The 20,984-nt window shown below is 31.8% G+C and overlaps 2 protein-coding genes across 2 annotated transcripts; both read left to right on the top strand.

Moving 5' to 3' along the window:
• The first annotated feature begins 7,637 nt into the window (after positions 1-7,637).
• LOC123660602 (odorant receptor 4-like) lies at positions 7,638-15,589 on the top strand. Its single transcript, XM_045595660.1, has 10 exons — positions 7,638-7,908; positions 7,977-8,123; positions 8,801-8,944; positions 9,532-9,570; positions 9,835-10,039; positions 10,266-10,359; positions 11,197-11,298; positions 12,039-12,127; positions 14,232-14,298; positions 15,176-15,589. Exons 1-10 carry the CDS (start codon positions 7,638-7,640, stop codon positions 15,233-15,235), a joined length of 1,218 nt encoding a protein of 405 aa, XP_045451616.1. The 3' UTR covers positions 15,236-15,589.
• Positions 15,590-17,082: 1,493 nt separating this feature from the next.
• On the top strand, positions 17,083-19,737 carry LOC123660611. Its single transcript, XM_045595670.1, has 3 exons — positions 17,083-17,153; positions 18,692-18,937; positions 19,494-19,737. The coding sequence occupies exons 1-3, from the start codon at positions 17,120-17,122 to the stop codon at positions 19,715-19,717; spliced, it is 504 nt and encodes a 167-aa protein (XP_045451626.1). The 5' UTR covers positions 17,083-17,119; the 3' UTR covers positions 19,718-19,737.
• The last annotated feature ends 1,247 nt before the right edge of the window (positions 19,738-20,984 follow it).

Genomic DNA, 20,984 nt, shown 5'->3' with positions numbered 1-20,984 from the left:
GTAAAAGGTTCTGGGGTAACATACATTAAAAAAAATACAGACGAATTGAGAACCGCCTCCTTGTTTGGAAGTCTTGTTCATGTTAACCTTATCTAGGATGAGACGTATCAAATAATGCTATTAATAATAATACAAACAAAAAAATGAGGTCTAGCAAATGAACAAAGCATTTATTACGTCTACAATTTAATAATCTTTCATAAAGTAATATAAAAAGTTAACAAAACTACATTTTATCTCTCGCGATTCGATCACGATTCAGCCTGTAGCATTCCACTGCTGGGCCATGGCTATGCCTCATCTCTCTGTGTAGGAGAACAATCAGACCTTAATCCACCACGCTCCTTCTCTACGGGTTGGCGGATGTACCTATATCATAGTATGAGTAACGATCGCTATCGGGTGTAAATAATAACAAACGGGACCGATAGCTTAACGTGCTCTGCAGTCACAATGGGGACATAGATCCACATGAACAAACTTCCAAACCGCAAAGAAATATTTGTAAAAGTAGCAAATATCCATCCCGTGTTGGAATCGAACCTTTAAACTGTAGGTGCTTTAGGCCACTACTCCCACCAATACACCAGAGCGGTTGTTGTAATCATAAATTATTAATACACATTAAAATATAGTTATTATTAATCCCTCAACAAGAGTAATAAATATAACGAATAAATATTGTAAAAAAACTAAATAACTAGTTGTATGTCGCTCTTATTTAATCAAATGTAAGTTATCCGCGAATCCGTTTTATGTCATTTTTGTTTCATATTCTGTTGTATGTACTATAACTGAATTATGATGAAAAATTTTTAAGCCTACATTAATTCAATGTACTTTCACATTTCAGTAGGAAAATACCGGCAAACATAAATCCAACACTATGCAAGCAGTGCTTTCGTGTGCACTCACAATATTTCACGTATAACTTCATCCTTTTATCAAAAGTTAGTTTCAAAAGCGACGGCTCGGGTGAAATTATATTCAGAATCAGACAAGTGATATACCTAAACACTTGGTAGGTGCTGTGCCTCCAAATATCTACATGCTAATACTTACAGAAAATTTGAGAATAAAAGGAAAGTGAAATAACAAACAAACAAATATAAATATAAACGGAAAGAAAAAAAAAAAACAAAAGGAATTATGCCATATCATACTATTTAAATTGTCTCCGTCTTAAAATAGTGAGTGATCGTTAAAAGCTGACAGTGATTTAGCGTCCTTATAGGTAAGCAGACGATTCCATAATTTAATAGCTGGAACAGTACCAGACTGACTAAAGTACTAGGATTTGTGTATGGGTAGCTACAATATTATTTACCACAGTATAATCAAGTGAGCACAAAAATTAAATCTATTGAAAAATCTTTTTTCCCCACATGTAACTTCTTAACCGACTTTCTAAAAAAGGGGAGGTTCTCAATTCGACTGTATTTTTTTTTAATGTATGTTACTTAAGAACTTTTGACTGGGTGGACCGATTTCGACAACTTTTTTTTAAATCGAAATGGTGTGTGTCATTTGGTCCCACTTAAATTTATTTGAGATCTAACAACTACTTTTTGAGTTATATTTAATAATGCGTTTTTACTTGACAATTATTTCGTCGACCTACGTTGTATTATACCGCATAACTTTTTATTGGGTGTACCGATTTTGATGTTTTAATTTAATCAAAAGCTGATGTTTATCTTGTGGTCACATTTAAATTACATCGAGATCTGAAAATAACTTTTTGAGTAATCTTTGATAACGCGTATTTACTTGACTATATTTTCGTCTACCTACATTGTATTACTTTTCGATGTAATCGAAGTCGGTTTTTTTTCGAATGCGAGCGAATACAATTATTTTACCTCACATTTTAATCACTGATATTTAAGTATAGATCGATAAAGACGGAATTGTTGTTCAAAGACCGTGCCCAAATTCAAAGGTCGAAAGGGATCGTAAATAGTAGATACTTCAGATATTTAGATTAAATATAACATGTAGGACTGAAGGGAATCTCTTTATGTACCCAGAAACGGTCGAGATTTTTATGTGTTCAAAAGGACCATTTGTATGTACTCTTTTTACAACCGAATTATCACGGCTTTGTAAATATTTTCAAAGGAATTTATGATTGCTTTTTATATCGTATATATATATACAATACAGCGAATAAGTTTTTTTTTCTTTTGTACTTGCTTATATACGAGTATTTTACGACGAGGAATTGGCGCAGGAACAGAGTAGGTATTATGGTATTGGCTTTGAACTTGACTTTGAAAAATGTTAAATGGCAATAAAAGATTTTTATCGTAGTCTGAATTTTTGTATTTAATACATATATTTTCTGAACCTCCAACACAGAATTATCAACCTACTGGGATTCGTCGAGTGTGAAACTTAGTCTTGTATTAATCTATATAAAAAAACATAATTGCGAAAATTATGATATTGCTTTAATTTTATTTGATGATGATGATTCAAAATGTAACATACTAATGCTAGGCATGGGCCTCTTTCACTGTCTAAGAGAAGGATTTGAGCTTAATCCGCCACGCTGCTTCAAACTATAGCTAGTAAAGTAGGTGTAAATATAAAAATGTGAATAGGTACAAACAATTACAGTTTCAGTACAAAATTAAAATCTGTCACGGATTAATAACAATGACCGACTGGTTAACTATACAATACAAACTTTAAATAACTAATCATTGTGTTTGCTGGCAAACGAAAAAAACCGGCTTCAATTACATCGACGTAGTAAGTAGAAAAAAAAGTCAAGTAAATACACATTATCAAAGATTACTCCAAAAGTTGTAATCAGATCTCGATGAAATTTAAATGTGACCACATGATAAACATCGGCTCTCGATTAAATTGACAATTATCAAAATCGACACACCCAATAAAAAGTTATGCGGATTTTCGATGGTTTCCCTCGATTTCTTGGGATCCCATCATCAGATCCTGGTTTCCTTATCACGGTACCACACTTAGGATATCTCCTTTCTAACAAAAAAGAATTATCAAAATCGGTTCATTAACAACGAAGTTATCCCCGAACATACATAAAAAATATATATATATTATGGTCGAATTGAGTAACCTCCTCCTTTTTTGAAGTCGGTTAAAAAAGAGAATTATTATTCTATTTTGTCCTATAAATGTCATATTTCATTTTGAAAAAGAGCTTATATTCTTCAAAACTGCTGGATTAATTTGTACCAAACATAGCTAAGAACCACGGCAAGAAAAAACTGATATTTTGACGAGAGAATTTATGATTGAAAATTAGAGTGCTTTTTCGATATTGATGTCAAAATAAGGTGAAAAAATAAATATTTTAAATAAAAAAAAATCACAGTGTGCTTGGGACATAAAAAGGTAAGTTTGCACTAAATTTCGTAATTTTTTTTTTTTTTTTTGTAAAATAAATACAAACCAAAAACTTGGTTTTTTGAATTTTCCACATGAATTTTGAGGTTATGTGAAAAAAGTGTAAGTGCAAAAGTACAACTTTTATTACTTAAAACTTCTTTATCTTATTTCTTTTCTTTATGTCCTTATTACTTACAACTTTGCCACTTAACTTTTTCCATAGGACTTGTAGTTTAGCCGGAAATCGAGGTAAGCCATTTTTTACCCTCCCCTCCCGACCTCAAATCGCCCGTAATTTATTTTTCCTTTCATTTTCGTTCTATTCTCTTCCTTTTCTAATGGATTTCATCCTACTGTGTTTTTTTTTTACTTCTTAACATTTTCAAAGCCCTGGTCAATTTAGGTAAAAAACACATCGAAATCGCTAAAAGATAGACACAGACAGACATTGGCAACAACCCTCTTTTTGCATCGGGGGTAATTTCTTAACATAATTAAAAAGTTATTTCTTTTCACAACAAAATTTCGATTATATTCTTGAAATGTTTGGATAAGTTCTTTAAGTACATTAAATCAATTTAGAATTCAATGATATTCTATTTTCGTGCTTTAATGTTCAATTATTCGGTCGGCACAAACCGAATGAAAATGGACTAAAGTTTATTTATTCACCTCAAATCTCACTTTAAGAACAATTAGTGTGACACCATTAAAATAAAAAGTCAATTTAAATCAAATTAAGAAAGTATGGTTAGAGTAAATTTCTATTACGTTGTTTATATCTACACTTCAGCCTACAACATCCCACTGTTAGGCATAGATCTCTTTCCCCATTGAGGAAAAGGATCAGAGCTTAATCCACCACGCTGCTCCAATGCGGGTTGGCGGATATATTCCCTAGTACGGATAACGATCGCTATGAGGTGAACATGATAACAACCGGGATCGACAGCTTAACGTGCTCTCGGAGGCACAGTGGGGGGTATGGTGGGTGGTATGACAGTACCATTATAGTACTTTGCCGGCCGAGCGTTCTGTGCGCGCGCGTCGGCACAACTTATCTTGATTGTAAGATAGATAATGGATAGATAATGGATATAAGTTGAGGAATGGTCTAATTTTAGTTATATAAAATGTTTGGTGATGGAAAATCGTAAGTACAGTGTTATACATAAAAAAAATCGTAATGTATTCTGTGAACTGCTGGACAATTTTTGTATTTTTACCCACATAATATGTTGATAGTTTCTTATATACTGTACAGACTGTGTGTTTTAAAAAAGAAAATAAATATTCTTTAAACCTACATTTAAGTCTTATACGATAAGTACTCGTATTTTATCTATTTGTAAACTAGCTGTGCTCGCGACTTTGTCCGCATGGAATTTAAAAAAATATGGCTCAGTCCGCAGAGTTACAAAATAAATAAATTTCTAAAATAAAGCAAAGTTACTCTCGATTTCATCAGCTATCTGCCAGCGAAAGTCCCGTCAAAATCGGTCCAGCCGTTTCAGAGATTAGCCGGAACAAACAAACAGACAGACAAAAATTGTAAAAATGTTATTTTGGTATATGTACCGTGTATACATTCATGTGCATTTAGTGAAAAACGTTATTGCAATATTACAAACAAACACTCCAATTCTATTTATTTGTATAGATATCAATATTAATATGTACAATGTGATAAAATAATAAAACCGTGCAACTTTTTACAGCACAACTGATTTCGACTCATAAAGATTTCAAGAACTTGACAAACTTTTAAGTAACTTACGTATACATGTGTATATTTCTACATATTATATAATAGTTAAAGCAGTATGAAAAATTAAACACAGTTTAATCAAATTTTTAACACAATTCAACAATGATTTCAGAGTACAGTTTATTTAGAACGAATTCATATAAGCTCATTGAATATGTTAAATACTCCAAGGGCCACAAGCAACGTGTTAATATTATAGATATTCTTTATACTTTCTAGGTATTTAGTTTTTTAATATTATTTCGCCCGTAAAAAGCTATATTATTTAATAGTTAATTATATTAAATTAGTCTTAAACAAAAAAAAATTGTAAAAAGGTCAGAAAAGAAAGCACTACTGCGTCGCTGTATTTGCTTACGTTGATGGAATAATAAAAGGTACCTTGTCACAACGTATTACAAAAATGTTAATCTTTAGGAAATAAAAAAATAAGTCCTAATTAGTAAACCGCAATATGGAATTTGTGTAAAATATGATAAAATAAATAAATAAAATTCTCAAATAATATTCAATAAAGAAGATCTTACGTTAGAATTTGAATTGTATTTTGTACAACGTAATTCCGTTCAAACATAAAAATATACACATAAAATCATAGTTTTATACGATTCAATAAAGAAGCGAGAGGGGTTGCTCTTCACATAAAGAGATAAGCCGACAAGAGCTCTTACATTTTTCATCTTTGAAGAGCCTATGACTAGTGTGAAGCCAATAAAGGTTGCAAATCTATAAAACATATTCCTGGCACTAAATTAAAGTAAATATTGTTTTTAATATTTAAGTTGCTAGCATCTTAAATGAATTATTGCCAATAATTTTATATATAGCTCACCATCATCATTATCACTTCAGCCTGTCGCAGCCCACAGCTGGACATAGGCCTCCACAAGTTCGCGCCAAAAATGGCGTGAAGTCATGTGTGTTGCCCATAGCCACCACGCTGGGCAGGCGGGTTAGTGACCGCAGGGCTGGCTTTTTCGCACCGAAGACGCTGCTACCCGTCTTTGCCCTGTGTATTTCAAAGCCAGCAGTTGGTATCCCGCCATCGGTTGGCTTTTTAGGGCCCAAAGTAGTAGTGGAATTGTGTTATTCCTTAGTCACCTCTTACGATACCCACGGGAAGAGAGGAGGTGACTATATTCTTTACTGCCGTAATCACACAGCATACATAACTAAGTGCATACCTAATAAAAAAAAATAACATATTACACATATTTACAATTTGTTTCAGCCTGTAATATCTCACTGTTGGACATAGGCCTCTTTTCATATAGAAGAGTGAAGATTAACACAAACCACTTAAGAACTATTCAAATATTTGCAGTATTATCATTACATAATTCGTATTTTTTCCATATATTTGTTGACGTAAATATTACTAATTTTGTTCTATACAAGTTTCATTTATTATTATTTTTTGCATAATAAATGTTTACATAATGACCTATTTCTTTTAATTAATTATTTTATGAAAAAAATCGCTAAGTCGTAGTCTTTTTTACAATTGAGAAATCTTAAGTAAGGTAAGTTATAAGCGAAAAATGTTACAGAAAATTGTACCTGAGATAATCTATGTGTTAAGCGTGAGATGACAATCTAAAAGAAAAAATATATATATTTGAAATGATCAATTGCTTCTAACTGGAGTTGTACGTGTACACGAAATACGTTTCATTTTATTATTTAACTTATTAGCATATAATTTCAAAGAGGAGCCTCATTGACTGTCAAAATTGGTTAAGAGGTTTACGCATTATGTCAAAGTGTAAGATTTTACTTGAAGAATTTAATTTACTTTATAAGCGCAATAAAACAAATAAACCCTACAACTTCATCAACAAACAAGAGACAATAACCGTTAACCACAACTAGGCAGCTAAAGCTAAGCCATCGAGACTTAATTAGAAGATCAGTCTAACTTGGTTAGTTTGGAAATTCGGTTGTGTCTATGAGTACCAAACCGTAACCAATAGTACAAGTTACTTGTATAGTACTTATATAATAACTTTTTTTGTACGTGCATCTAGTGTACTTATTTGAGACTTTTTCTAAATGACGAGACTCGTTTCAAAAAGTTTGTATATTTAGATTTACTATACGTACTTTTTAGATTAATATACGGAACAGATAGATACTGCTGTGATTAGACGTAGCTAAAAAAACACTCTTGTTGAATCATAAACTTAAAGTATTAAAAAAAGGAATTACAAGAAAGTAGGTAAATTTAAAAAATAAAATACTCTTCGACAAGAAAACAGTTCCTAACAAAAAATATAACTTGAATTCATGAGAAAAGTAAAACTTTCATTCCTTCCATTACTATTATTAACCCTCTACTTCTTACAAAACTTTATGTACTTTTTACTAAGTATAATCACAGTTATGCTATAAATTATTCCACAAAGCTGCTACGTTCTTGTATAAAAGGAACGTTGTTAAAATGATACGACATTATGAAGGCTTCGTTTAAATGAATCTTGATTGTAACATCAAAATGTCAAGTAACGTTGTCGCTACGCAAGAAATTCATAAAACTTTAAAGTTGTGCAACTTCTGTACAACGAAAATTGGTTTTTCTTTCATTGACGAACCACCAAAAAGTTTGATATTTAAAATATATTCTCTCGTATGGTTTCTTGGATCTACTTTGATATTAGCTTTAAAGTTAGTTGGACAAATTAACTATGCCGTAACGAAGCTAGTAACTTCGGCATCCGTTGTAGAATTCGTTGCAGGATTACATATTATTGGCTATGATACCATGAGTAAGTATAGCAAGATTTGACTTTTTGTAAAATATAAATATTTATTAATCGATTATTTTAAAACACAGGTTTTGGCAAATTATTGACGATCTGGTACAAAAGAGATATTTTCAGAAAACTGATAAACGAACTCGCATACCTGTGGCCAACATCCAGCCATGATTCTAGGGATATCAAACAAAAGAAGCTTTCGAGACTCCGTATCGGTCAATTTTGTATGTGGCTTTTAAAATTTTGCATACAGCACCCAATTGATTCATCAACATTATGAAAACAATGAATGTTCCCTTTAGTACATAAAATTAACAAAAAGAACATAAAGTTATAACATAGTTCCTTTTATATAAAGTATTGTATTTACGAGTATCTGCATAAAATTGTCTATAATACGTCAAACTTATTAATAATTACGATATCTATAATATAAAAATGAGTCGCTGAATGTGTTGCTAAGCGCAAAACTTGAGAACGGTTGGACCGATTTCGCTAATTCTTTTTTTAAAATATTCCTTGAAGTACGAGGATGGTTCTTACGGAGAGAAAAATTCAAAAAAAAATTTAAAATTTCCTGAATAAGTCTAAAAACAACACTTTTCTATACTCCCATACAAAAGATTTGTGATAATACTTAAAAGTCAATTTGAACTTTAATACCATACGATAAAGTTTGTGTTAGGCGATACGAAGTTCGCCGGGTCAGCTAGTACAATATAAAACTTAAATGCACTATGATTCTATTTTAAATCAGTTTTCGAAGCACAATATTTAGTATGTATGAAAATAACAGCACACCCATCCAATGCTATCGAAATATGCAATTTCGTCTATATATAAGCTTTTGCTTAGCTGAAATTGATACTCCGACTTAGCTACAGTCAAGAGTATTTTACAGCGTATGCCTTTTGGAATATATTAGGACTATGGCTATATAACTTGACTCCGGTTGTGATATATGTGTACCGCAAGATTCAGGGCGCACCTGCTCAGTTAGGCTACATCTGGCACTTATCGTATCCATATGATAAGACGCAACCCGTATATAGTTCGCGTCATGTAAAAAGAACGCTGGCCTTGAAGCTGCGCAGAAGCGATTTATCGGTCTATTTGGTGGTACGGGGTAGGGGGACGGGAGTGTTTATCACTGTCGCATGCTTGCCGGTGTGCTATTGGTTGACAGCGGTTGACAGTTCGACGTCGACTCAAATTATTATCGCGCACAAAAGTTTTAAATGACAAAATTCTCCATTTACTATTTATTTCAATAAAAAACAATTATCAATTTATCATTTTAAACACATAAAAACTATTAAGATACGAATATCGAGAGTACAGATAATTATTATTTTTGAATACGACATTTCAATAACTAAAAATTTTTGTTATTGCTTTTGTTTAAAAAAAAATTGTGATTTTGTAAAGTGATAATTATTATACTTATTTAGTCCGAATTATTCGCATTTGTATTTCTAGTATTTTTTAATGTAACCTACCAATAACCATTATACGAAGCCGCGAGTGAAAGCCTAATTAAAAAATAAAACAGTAGTACTTGTGCGCGAGTATACCCATGCGCAAACGCACCCCCTCCAGTTTCTTTCAGCGTTCTTTTTACATGACGCGAACTATACCACGAACTTTCCTTTGTCTTCGAAATCTGTGGAGGTAAGCTTCTATTATAGTTTCAAACATACCTGATTTAATTACGCTTTAGATTTATCTTTATGTAAAATGTTCGGTTATATTTAACGATATTTAACAAGATAAATTTCTTTCGTTAATTTAGCACATTTTCGTATTACTTTTATTATTTCGTAATATATAAAAGTCCTAAATATTAAAAAAAAAACTAAATTAAAATCATTTATGACATTTTAAATGAAACAATTTTACGTAACTGTTTTTTTGTATCAATAATTTTCTTTATAGGCGTGGTATCAGTCTGGGCAATGCTTGGATCTGATATTCTGTTTATGACAATGGCAAGTCACATAAGTATGTTACTACAGCTTTTACAGTTAAAGATACGGAACTTGGATCCCATCGAGCATGACCGCAATAACCAGCGAATTAAATCTAAAGATTGTTATCAAAATATTATATCTGTTATTAAAATACATCAGAAACTGATAATGTAAGTATGATTTTATACTTATAATTATACTTTAACTTATATTTAAATTTGTACTTATTTAGTTAATTTAAGAAATTGTGTATTTTAATTCATAAAATTTAATTATAGGAAGAGATCAAAGACCAAAAAGTAAGTTTATTATAAACGACACCTGTAAATTAATATGATTTTGTTACCTTTGGTAATAGTATTAATCTCAAAAATTAATTGACGAATATCATTTCAGGTACGGAAATAATTTAGAAGATGCCTTTTCCGTTGTGAACCTTATTAACGTTCTTTTAAGCTCAGTCAACATTTGCTGCGTCGTATTTAACATCGTACGTATCAAAAGCAAAGTTAATGAGATAATAGATAAATATACTTCTCTTAGAGTCATTTACGAATATAATACAGTACTTAGTCCGTCAGACCACGCGACAACAAATGAATAGGTCTCCTCTCAAAACATTGAAGTTCATTTAGGACATTCCATACCCGCAGAGTACCAAAACTTTGAACGCCACAACTCTCACTTGTAAGCTGGCATAACAAGCGATAATCCAATATAATCTATTTGTTCCTTTAACTTTGCCATCTCTGTGCTATTGATGTATATATAGGGATATTATTTTAAACGACAACGCGTTGGCGCAACGGTCACAGCACTGGTTTGTGGCTGTTGCGCTGGCGGATGCGGGTTCGATCCCTGCACATGGCAAACATTTGTATTGGCCATACAGATGTTTGCCGTGGTCTGGGCGTTTGTGCTTGTGTATTGTGTGTGTTTCCGGACCCCCGACACAGGAGTGAATCCTACTGGGGGCCGTTGAGTGTGAAGCGTTTATTTATTTATTTGAAACATACGTTTATTATTAATTATACTAAATTTGTAAAATACTCACAAATGCATATGTGAGACGTTAATATAAAACCTAAATGGATACTTTTTTGTCGTGTAAGATCTTTATGTTTTATGAAGTGACAACTTTTTTGGCGCACCGCACGCAAATTTTTCGTAGGTATTAAGTTAGGCAGATCCGTCACGCTCTGCGGTGAAAGGCTCGATCCGTGATGAGTGTACCCGAGCGAGAAAGATACAGAAAGCTGCTTTTCTTACGTTATTGCGTTATTGCTAGATTGCATTGGTCTTAAGCACTCACCTTATTTTTTTTCAGCTCTTAGATCCGTGGATGGCAATGAGTAATAAGTTTTTCCTAGGTGCTGCCTTAACTCAAGTCGGTATCCTTTGTTGGTATGCTGACGATATTTTTAGATCAGTAAGTAATAGCAATATGGTCTAAATGCGTTCGCAATTAAGTCGTGACTTAGCTGAAAAATATTTATTCAAAATTATTTTCCCTCATAAACAATGGTTCAAACTTATTAATGTCTAGTAATTAATAAACTGATTATTAGTGTTTTACTAATAATCACATAATAAAGAATATTTAAGGTTTTTAAGTTGATTTATATTTGTCTGTGTTTGCGTAAAAAAATATCAAACAAGCTTAAAAGAACAAAAAAATCCTCCATATCTCCGTAAAGTACATTTGCAGCAAAGTTCGACTCGCGCAGTGTTCCTAACTTGGCTAAAGTATCCTGTATAGATAAATAATGTTTATGTAACTCGTATCCTAATTATATACATGATACAGCTTTTTATATAGAGTTTAACTGTATTATTTATTGTGCATTGTCTACAGCATACCATCCTCAATAAACAGACTTAATAATATTATTTTTTAATCAGATCAGTAAGTCTATTTCATACGATAGTGGTAGATAACTATTATTCCACCTATATCATCTAATTCCAATCGATATTTATATTAATTTAAAGTTTCTTTCGACAAATAATATTAGCAGCAAATTAATAAAAATAGCACAAAGTTATTTTTTGTTAAAGACGTTACATAATTTTAATTATTCTCTCGTTCTATTATTATTCAATATTAATTCTATAATATAATAAGTTAGTAGTAACATGTAAAATACTTAAAATGTCGGCGTATTTTAGAGTTCAGGTGTAGCAAACGCGGTGTACGAAAGCAGGTGGTACGAAAACAACATACGCTGCCAACGAGCTCTACTAGTCTTGATGCAGAGGTACGTGCCGGGCTTATGTTTGCTAGCTGACCCATCAATCATTACCCTATACAAACAGTGAAGTTTACGGTAAGGTCAACTTTTGACTTGAAATTGAAATTCGTCAATTTTTTTATATATAACTATTCGTATGTCGGCAAATAAGCGCACCTGATGGTAAGCGATTAACGTAGCTTATAGACGCCCGCAACACCAGAAACATCGCACTTACTCACCAACAGAAACACAATTCTGCTATAAAACAGTATTATTTTGCTGTGGTCTTCTCTAAAGTCCAGGTATGTTTCCAGAGGTCATGTAAGTTTTACTGAAAAATCTGTTTATTATTCTCCTTTATCATCCGTTTATTCATCTATTCATTTTATTGAAGTAACTCCGAGTTTTTAAATAATATTCAAATATGTTGATGTGTTCTAAAATACAAAAGCACAATACAAAAAGACACGACAAGCTCATTTAATTTTGTAGTTATTGTAAACTGAAATGGTTTATGGAATCAATGGCGACTGAACGTCCGAAAGCTAAAGCGATTAAAAGATTTACAACCGTCTGGAGTCTGGATCATTAAAATAAATTTTAAAAAGTAAGATAATATGTTAAATCCATCCCCAATAACTTTATTCGACAATTTGTTACTGTAATATTTTCATTTGAATGAAATAAAAACTACGCTGATTAAATATAATAGCAAAAATGGCGTTCAGAAAATATAAAAAAAAAATTATGTGGTGTCATGGGACACCAGGTAGGAACGAAGTTCCTTCGGATAGTATAGAAGGAACACAATTTGAAAAAAAAAAGCGTTAAATTTTATATATATTTTCTAGTTCTTGATTTTTTTTTTTTTTTTTTTTATTTTGTTGATTGGTTTTTAATTAAGTACATAAAAGTATTTAGGAAATTTAGTATTTTAGAAAATAACAAATACCGTAAAATAAAATAAATCAAACAAAATAATAATAATAATAATAGTAATAATACAAACTATTAAGTGAAATAAAAAAACATATGTCTTTATTTTCGACATTTGTCGACAGTATAAACTTACATAAATAATTTTAAAAAAAGTTTACTAGTTTTACAAACGTCATGTTATAATACAGTCGTGTGACTGATATTACGTCATTTCCGTTGTATATTTTTCTTACGGTTTTAGTATCACATTTATTATATTTTTCAGTTCGGTCGCCCAGCCAAATGTCAAGCCTGCCGTAAGGAACTTCGTTCCAATAAATAAATAAATATGCAGTAGGTACATACACATCAAAAATTATGGCAATGTTTACATCAGCCAAGTATAGCTAAAATACAATCTATATAAGATTTATTTACAATAATTATAATGTTTTAAAATAATTATAATGCTGTGTGGTTACGGCATCAAAGAATATTGCCACCCTCTCTCTTCCCGTGGGTGTCGTAAGAGGCGACTAAGGGATAACACAATTCCACTTCCATCTTGGAACTTAAAAAGCCGACCAATGGCGGGATAACCATCCAACTGCTGGCTTTGAAATACACAGGCTGAAGACGGGCAGCAGCGTCTTCGATGCGACAAAGCCAGTCATGCGGTCAGCAACCGGCCTGCCCAGCGTGGTGACTATGGGCAACACACATGAGTTCACGCCATTTTTGGCGCGAACTTGTGGAGACCTATGTCCAGTAGTGGATTGCGAAAGGCTGCTGTGATTGATTGATAATGTTGTATTTTATAATGAAGCAGTAAATTTTGAAAATAGTGTAACAGTGCTTTTTTGAATCCAACACATTGTTATAAATGCCATATTTAGTATTTAGTTACTCTTTCGCAAAAAATAATCACACCAGAAAAAAAGAACGAATTGTATTGCAGTTGGAGAACAAAGTTCTTTTTATCCCGAAATTGTAACGGGATTGGAATTTACGCGAGAAAATCCTCGATGCAAAGCTAGTGGTATATATTGTGGTATTAACATAATTCAAATAAAAACTATGACGCCATAAAAAGCCAAACCCTATTTTCTGCAATAGGAAAATCTCAGCAAATAGCGACTAATTTGCATTTCAATCCGGCAAGGGATCTCCCTAGAGATGGTTAAACTTTTTTTATTTATTTCGCTTTCAGATCCCAGAAACCGCTTTATTTCACAGCGCTTAAATTTAGTTCAATCACCATGTCGACATACAGTTCGGTAAGTTGGACGATTTTAAGTAAAATAATTTTTGTAAGTCTCCTTTTTTTTCTTAACCTAGTTCAAAAAAGGAGGAGATTCCTAATTTAATTATTATGTATGTTACCTCATAACTTTCCACAGGGTGGACCAAATTCGCTTATTCTTTTTTAAATTGAGAGGTAGTTCCACTTAAATTTAAGAGCGTTTGCGAGCAGTTTGCGAGCAAACACAGTTATTTCATATAAATCGAATCTGTTAAAATGCTGTCTGCTATTTTTTTTTTTGTGTTTTGACTTCTTAAGAAAACTGAAACTGTCTGAATCGATTAGCCGGTACATAATATTGTTACTTACTAACAGACAGCTACGATTACGTCTGCGTTGCTTATCACATGTTTGTACAATTGTTTTAATTTTGCGTACTACCACTACGAACATACTGCCAGACAGATAGGCAGGCTAGAATTAAAAAAATAATTATTATGGCCTTTCTTGGTCTTATAAATATCCTTACAATTCATTTTCGTAAATATATTTCTTGTGCAGACATTGCTTTATAATAAATATATCCGTAGATATATAATTTTCATTTTCAAACATGAATAAACATATATGGTTTTTAAGTCTAACACCTCTTATTCTTACCACGCATTCATTAATATTTATCTAAAAATTGTTGCAAATATGTACCATAGGGTTTTAAATTTAAATATATCGATTATTATCAAAACAAATAAATGAAATTACAATTCATGTACAAGAAAAATGTTATACTCATATACACGAGACAGTTTCCGTATTTAAATTTATGCGCTATGTAACGTTTTTCCGCAAACGTAAAACTCGTTGGACATTCGTTAACCACATATAACTTTTTTAAAACCTTTTTGTTTCAGATACTCATAAACTCGTACTCTTACTTTACATTGTTGTACACGGTTTATAGAAGTGACTGAACTATTTTACATTCATATTATGTATTAGAAATAGATATGTAGTATATGTTAAAAGTACAATGAGGAAATGAAACATCACACGTGACTACGTATGTGAGAAAACAAGACGACATTCGGGAAACCGAGATGAGCTCAGAAAATTCATAACTCATGTTTAAAACAAAGGCGAAGTGAAGCAGTTTCATTTTACAAATTCATTAGTTGTGTAGCCATTTCGTGCAGGGTAATGAAGATTTCTCTCAGATATGAACGAAATAACTAAAAGGAATATTATTTATATAAACTTTTTAAACCTAGCTTATTTCAACATTATGCTTATAAATACAAGATTAAAAAATTTAGAATTAATGAAAATCTATGAGTTTTATTTAAACAACTTATCGCTAAAAGTAGATTTAATGTTTTAATATGTATTAATTTATTATCAGTATAAATACCTAACCTTTAATTTATTTACAACTCTGAATCTGAGTCTGACATTTTTCTAAGAAATTGTTTTTATAATTTTTCATGTTATTAAAACTTTCGCCAAGCCTTAGGCGTAGTCCGAAAGCATAGTTTCCAATCTATTTCCTATCCATTTAAAGAAAAGACTTTTCCGATAATAAATTTTAAACTTAGTCCATATTTTTTCTCATCTTAATGAAATTAAACGTGAACATTCAGCTATGTAGGAATAATATAAAACCTTTTTATACAAGCCCAATATTCTAAAAATAAAGAATGTTTGGAAATAAATATTAATGATGAGATAAAAACGTAGAACATAATGAAGTAACATTTTAATTGAATTTTAATTATAACCAACAAGCGTTAAAACTTTAGTTTAATCTCGTGTTGAATAGGAGACTAGTCGCATAAAAATGATTTCATTATGACTTTATAATTAATTACTTGAGTCTCAGTATGAATTTTTACGTGATAACAATATTTTTAGTTTTTAAAAGTGAGTTGAGTTATATTATTTCATCAAAAGATACTTTTTATTTATTTAGGTAGGGATTTTTACATAACCACGTTATATATCTCACCACAATATACCTATAATATCAATCGCGTTTAATTTTTTTTTTTTTTTTTGTTTGAGCATATATTTAGGTCATTGTCTTTTTTTAACAAATTTTGTTGGTTCGATCCTTTGATCCTTATTTGGGTAAAAAAATTATATCCTTTAATTGCATTTTATAAGAGTAGATAAGTGCATTCATACGCAATACTTGAAAATAAAATTGTAACAAAAACTGAAAACTAAGAGAATATACAGAGGAAAAGAATATATAAATCGTATTTATTTTTAAATTCCGCCTAAAATTGTAATCGTATTTTCCGACCTCCAAAAAACCGACTTCCAAAAAATGAGAAGGTTCTAAATTCGATTATATTTTTTTTTATGTATGTTACCTAATTTTTGATTGGATCGAATCGTGGCGCATGTCATGTGGTCTCATTTAAATTTTAAATGAGATCTAGTAAATACTTTTCGAATTATATCTAAAAATGCGTATTTGTTTGACTATTTTGTCTTCGATCTACGTTGTATTAAACCTTGAAAAAAGTTATGTGCCGAAAAAGATTGTTCGTTGATACCCATCGTAAATATTTTAAGATTCTTAACATTATTGTTACAAATTTGTTTTTCTTTTTATAGTCATGGTGATAGATATAATAGATAAGGACAAGTTGTGTTGTCAAGTAGGAGTGAAACATTTTTAATTAATATTTTTACTATTACCGTTTTTTTTTTTTTTAGTATTTCCAATTTATTACACATTTGAAGACTCTTGTGAGGACACACATTGTTCAAATGTATACGATCCGGTGTGCGGTGAAGGAACGTCACTAAATGGCAAGAGATTTGTCAAAAGATTTCACAATATATGTTATATGAAAATGATACAATGTCATTTCAAAACTGCAGGTAATTTCGCAACAACCTTCCTTTTGAGAATTACATTACAGCCTATACAGTCCACTGCTGGACATAGGCCTCCACAAATTTACGCCAAAAATAACGTGAACTCATGTGTTTTGCCCATAGTCACCACGCTGGGCAGGCGGGTTGGTGACCGCAGGGCTGGCTTTGTCGCACCGAAGATACTGCTGCCTGTCTTCGGCCTGTGTATTTCAAAGCCAGCAGTTGGATGGTTACCCCGCCATCGGTCGGCTTCTTAAGTTCCAAGGTGGTTGTGGAACCTTGTTATCCCTTAGTCGCCTCTTACGACACCCACGGGAAGAGAGGGGGTGGCTAAATTCTTTAGTGCCGTAGCCACACAGCACCCGTAGCCACACAGCACAAAGCAATTCCTTTTGAGAATTATGTGACCCAATTTAGTAACGTTGTCTTATTTTTATTTTTCATTAATTTACATATTGTTGTATGAAAATAGTCAGTAGGGGAACAGATGAGTCCTTTGATGTGAAACGATCACAATTAAATTGAATTGAAAAGTGATAACTCGGAGCTGTGAATGGGCAAAATTGGATTGACGTCCGGTTTTCTCACCTAGCGTGAAAATTACTGCTTTAGTAGTTACTTCAAATTTTCGGATATACCTACTCGTATTTAACCAATTTAAATATCTGTATCTCCTTTGATTAGCAATATAAGTCGGGTTGCCTTTTTTACGATTTTAACATGGGCATTATCAGAAAAAAAAATAACGAGTTTTGGTTAATTCACGTTCTCTATCTGCTATGGTTACGGAAATATATATTTTTTTAATTCGTGAATATGATATTTGTATACACCTGTGATGAATCACTGGAAATATTCAACACTATTTTTCGTGCTATGTGATTTTAGTGCTATTGTATTGAATCATACAATTAATTTTTAGTACATTTTTCGTAAATACTGATGTACCTAAAGTCTTTTTGATCCTAAAACTTTCGTAAACTGGTAAAATTCAGGTAAATAATTTGAGTAGGCGAGTTAAAAAAAAATCAATTCTACATGGTTATCTTTGTTGGTGGAACATTCCGCTGGGATCGTTATTCTAGAGTTTATAGAAAGACAAGTTATAGGTGGAAAGTATTTTAACTCTACAAATATCATTTATCACATAATGAAACAATAATTGTAAAAAAAGCTCATATATTTCTTCGTAAACTACATTTAAAATTAAATGTTTACCAAATAAACTTAAATGTATATGGAGAGAGTGTTTTAAATGCATATGGAAAGAGAGTGTTTTACTCCACAAAAGAAAATAGTCAAATAGAACTTAGCCCACTTACTTCACAAACAATAATTTTTTAAAACAATTTTGCTTTTCTGTAAAATGATGATTTTCAACTTGTATCGCTTGTCACAGGAGGCAAAGAAAGTAGAAGGAAGGAAGTTTTAAACACGTTTGAAACTTTCTGAAGGCCTTTTTTTATGCTAACAACCCATCCTCCACTACAAACTGTTTTTCATATCTAGACTCATTATAATAAACTAAACTTATGTTTAAGATGTTCAACGCATTCCCGATAAGTTATGCAATATCGAGAAAATTGACATTGTAAGTGGACGTAGATTATACGACTTCAGTATAGTTGGCGCTCACCAGGCCTGCAACCACACGTGCCCGACATTTTTTTTGGACACATACGACCCAGCGTGTGCACAAATCTGGGCCCACAACATGCAGAGCTACGTCTACAGACCCATGATCAACCACTGTCACATTGATTTGTACTCTTGTGTTGTTGGAGTTAGTGAGTAGATGTTTTTTTACAGCTAAAATATACTTGCGTGTTAGCTTTCTGCCTTTGGCATCGCCCGCGCGGACTATTGTATTTTTTCTGTTCCGTATACTCCCGTTAAATTATAGTCTGTGTCACTCAGTGATAACTTAGTACTTTACTGCTTTCAGCGGATTACAGCAAATTTTTTAAACTCAATCAAGTAGTTTTTTTTTATTATTTTTTTCATTAAAAATAAAGAAAAGATTTGAAAAAATCCTTTACAACCTTGAAGCTTTTGACTTAATTTTTATACAATTTACCCGTAAAAAAAACACGATTTCCAAATTATTAACACTGTAATGTTTTATTACTGGGCGAACTTACTCCGCTGTCTGTCCCAAAGCGGGTGTAATATTTCAAATTTCTCCTGAGACATACATAATTTCCATATGATGATTTTATTTATACTGAACATAAGGCAAATTTTATCAAACATCAATCCTTTAACTTTGCAAAGATTGAGATCAATGTTTAGACCGCTAGACCAGATCACCTCCACGTTAGAATATAAAATTTATATTTCCAGATGTCACCATTCAACCTTTAATCGGTAAATGTTACAAAAACCCATCCGCAATAAACTTCATGTTCAACGTGGCGTCGTTAAAAACACTCAAACTCCTCGACGAGCCGTCGTCGCAACCGAACGCAGCCAGATCCTCCCGAAGAGCTCATGTACACCAAATTATTAAAAAGGAAATTAACGATTTCCTCTACAAGCTCGAAAACCGAGTTCGAACGGTCGGTTAATAAAGTCCTTACGAATTGTCTTTTCTATTATTATTCTTTAATATTACTTCGCGAACATTTCATCTCGTGGGCGAAAAATCGTTCCGGACGCTTTTATAATCTTAATGGCCAATCTAGAGGTTTAATTAAATTTCCTTTACCATACTCACAATATTTTATAAAAAAAGAGTCCTTTTTTTAACCTCGCCAAGCTCATCGAAAGATTAAGTAGGAGTCAAATTTATGTGGCATTAGTTAAACTTGATTATATTTTTATGGGTGATAAAGTTTTCAATTAAGATTACATTATATAATATTTACTATATTGTAGAATGTTTTTAATTCTGATTTTAAGTCACCGTGCGCATAATCTTTATTAACCTTAGGGTAGATAGGTGTAGGCGATTAACAGATATTTACCCAGGTCGCTTATATAACCACGGTCGCTTGTAAATACCGATTTGAGATAGAACTTTATAAATAATGATTTAATTAAAAGATATTTTCGACACCTAATTAATTTCTTTAATATTTGGAAAATATAAATAACTTTCATCCTCAGTGCACTTGTACTGAATTAGTCAGTGGTTCAACTATTCAATTTTGTAATCCGTACACTTTTATTTCCAATCGATCCACGTTAAAGTAAACTACAGTAAGTTTAATGCAGTAAAGTTACCATAAGAAATAAATTGCAGTAGCGAGGAGATAATCAGATTATTTAAATCATGTATGAGTAAATATATACTATAAAGTTATGAGTTTGTTTATTTAAACGAACTAGTTTCAGGAACTACTGGTTCGTATTGAAAAATTCTTATCGTGTTACATAGTGAAAAATACTTTATCAACAAGCCAATTTTAGGAAGATAAATTTTGTGTTTTATAATATTTAATTTGTACGCATAATTTAGGAGATAATGTAAAATCAAATAAAACGATGCGCAGCTGCGCGCTGCGCGCCTTGAAAGCAAAGGCACAGTAATGGTTTCAAACTATTTTAGTACGTTATATCCTCAACTCGACGCGGATGAAATAGCTAGTTTGGTAATAAATTCAAATATAGTAAAATAGTTTCAAATAAGATGAGGAAAAGAAAAACTAAATCGACATTAACATTAATAAAAAAAAATGTTGTCAAAATTTCTGAATACGTATTATTTCTGTTATTAGCTTTAGTTATTTTATTTATTAAAAACATTACAAGGAACGTTTTGAGTTTCTTTGCGACATCCATGATCTTTTCCTTCGATCTGACACCAATTGAATCCTTAAAACTCTGTTTCAT

This window comes from Melitaea cinxia, chromosome 2 (genome assembly GCF_905220565.1).
Source record: "Melitaea cinxia chromosome 2, ilMelCinx1.1, whole genome shotgun sequence".
Taxonomy (NCBI): domain Eukaryota; kingdom Metazoa; phylum Arthropoda; class Insecta; order Lepidoptera; family Nymphalidae; genus Melitaea; species Melitaea cinxia.
This window is presented reverse-complemented; position numbering and strand designations above follow the sequence as displayed.

Bases quoted from the DNA above. Each gene is read 5' to 3' on its own strand.
- LOC123660611 (XM_045595670.1), top strand. From the start codon at position 17,120: ATGAAAATGATACAATGTCATTTCAAAACTGCAG. The intron at 17,154-18,691 runs GTAATTTCGCAA...CTTATGTTTAAG, and splicing joins ATGTCATTTCAAAACTGCAG to ATGTTCAACGCATTCCCGAT. The intron at 18,938-19,493 runs GTGAGTAGATGT...TTATATTTCCAG, and splicing joins CTCTTGTGTTGTTGGAGTTA to ATGTCACCATTCAACCTTTA.
- LOC123660602 (XM_045595660.1), top strand. From the start codon at position 7,638: ATGTCAAGTAACGTTGTCGCTACGCAAGAAATTCATAAAACTTTAAAG. The intron at 7,909-7,976 runs GTAAGTATAGCA...TTTAAAACACAG, and splicing joins TATTGGCTATGATACCATGA to GTTTTGGCAAATTATTGACG. The intron at 10,360-11,196 runs GTACGTATCAAA...ATTTTTTTTCAG, and splicing joins GCTGCGTCGTATTTAACATC to CTCTTAGATCCGTGGATGGC.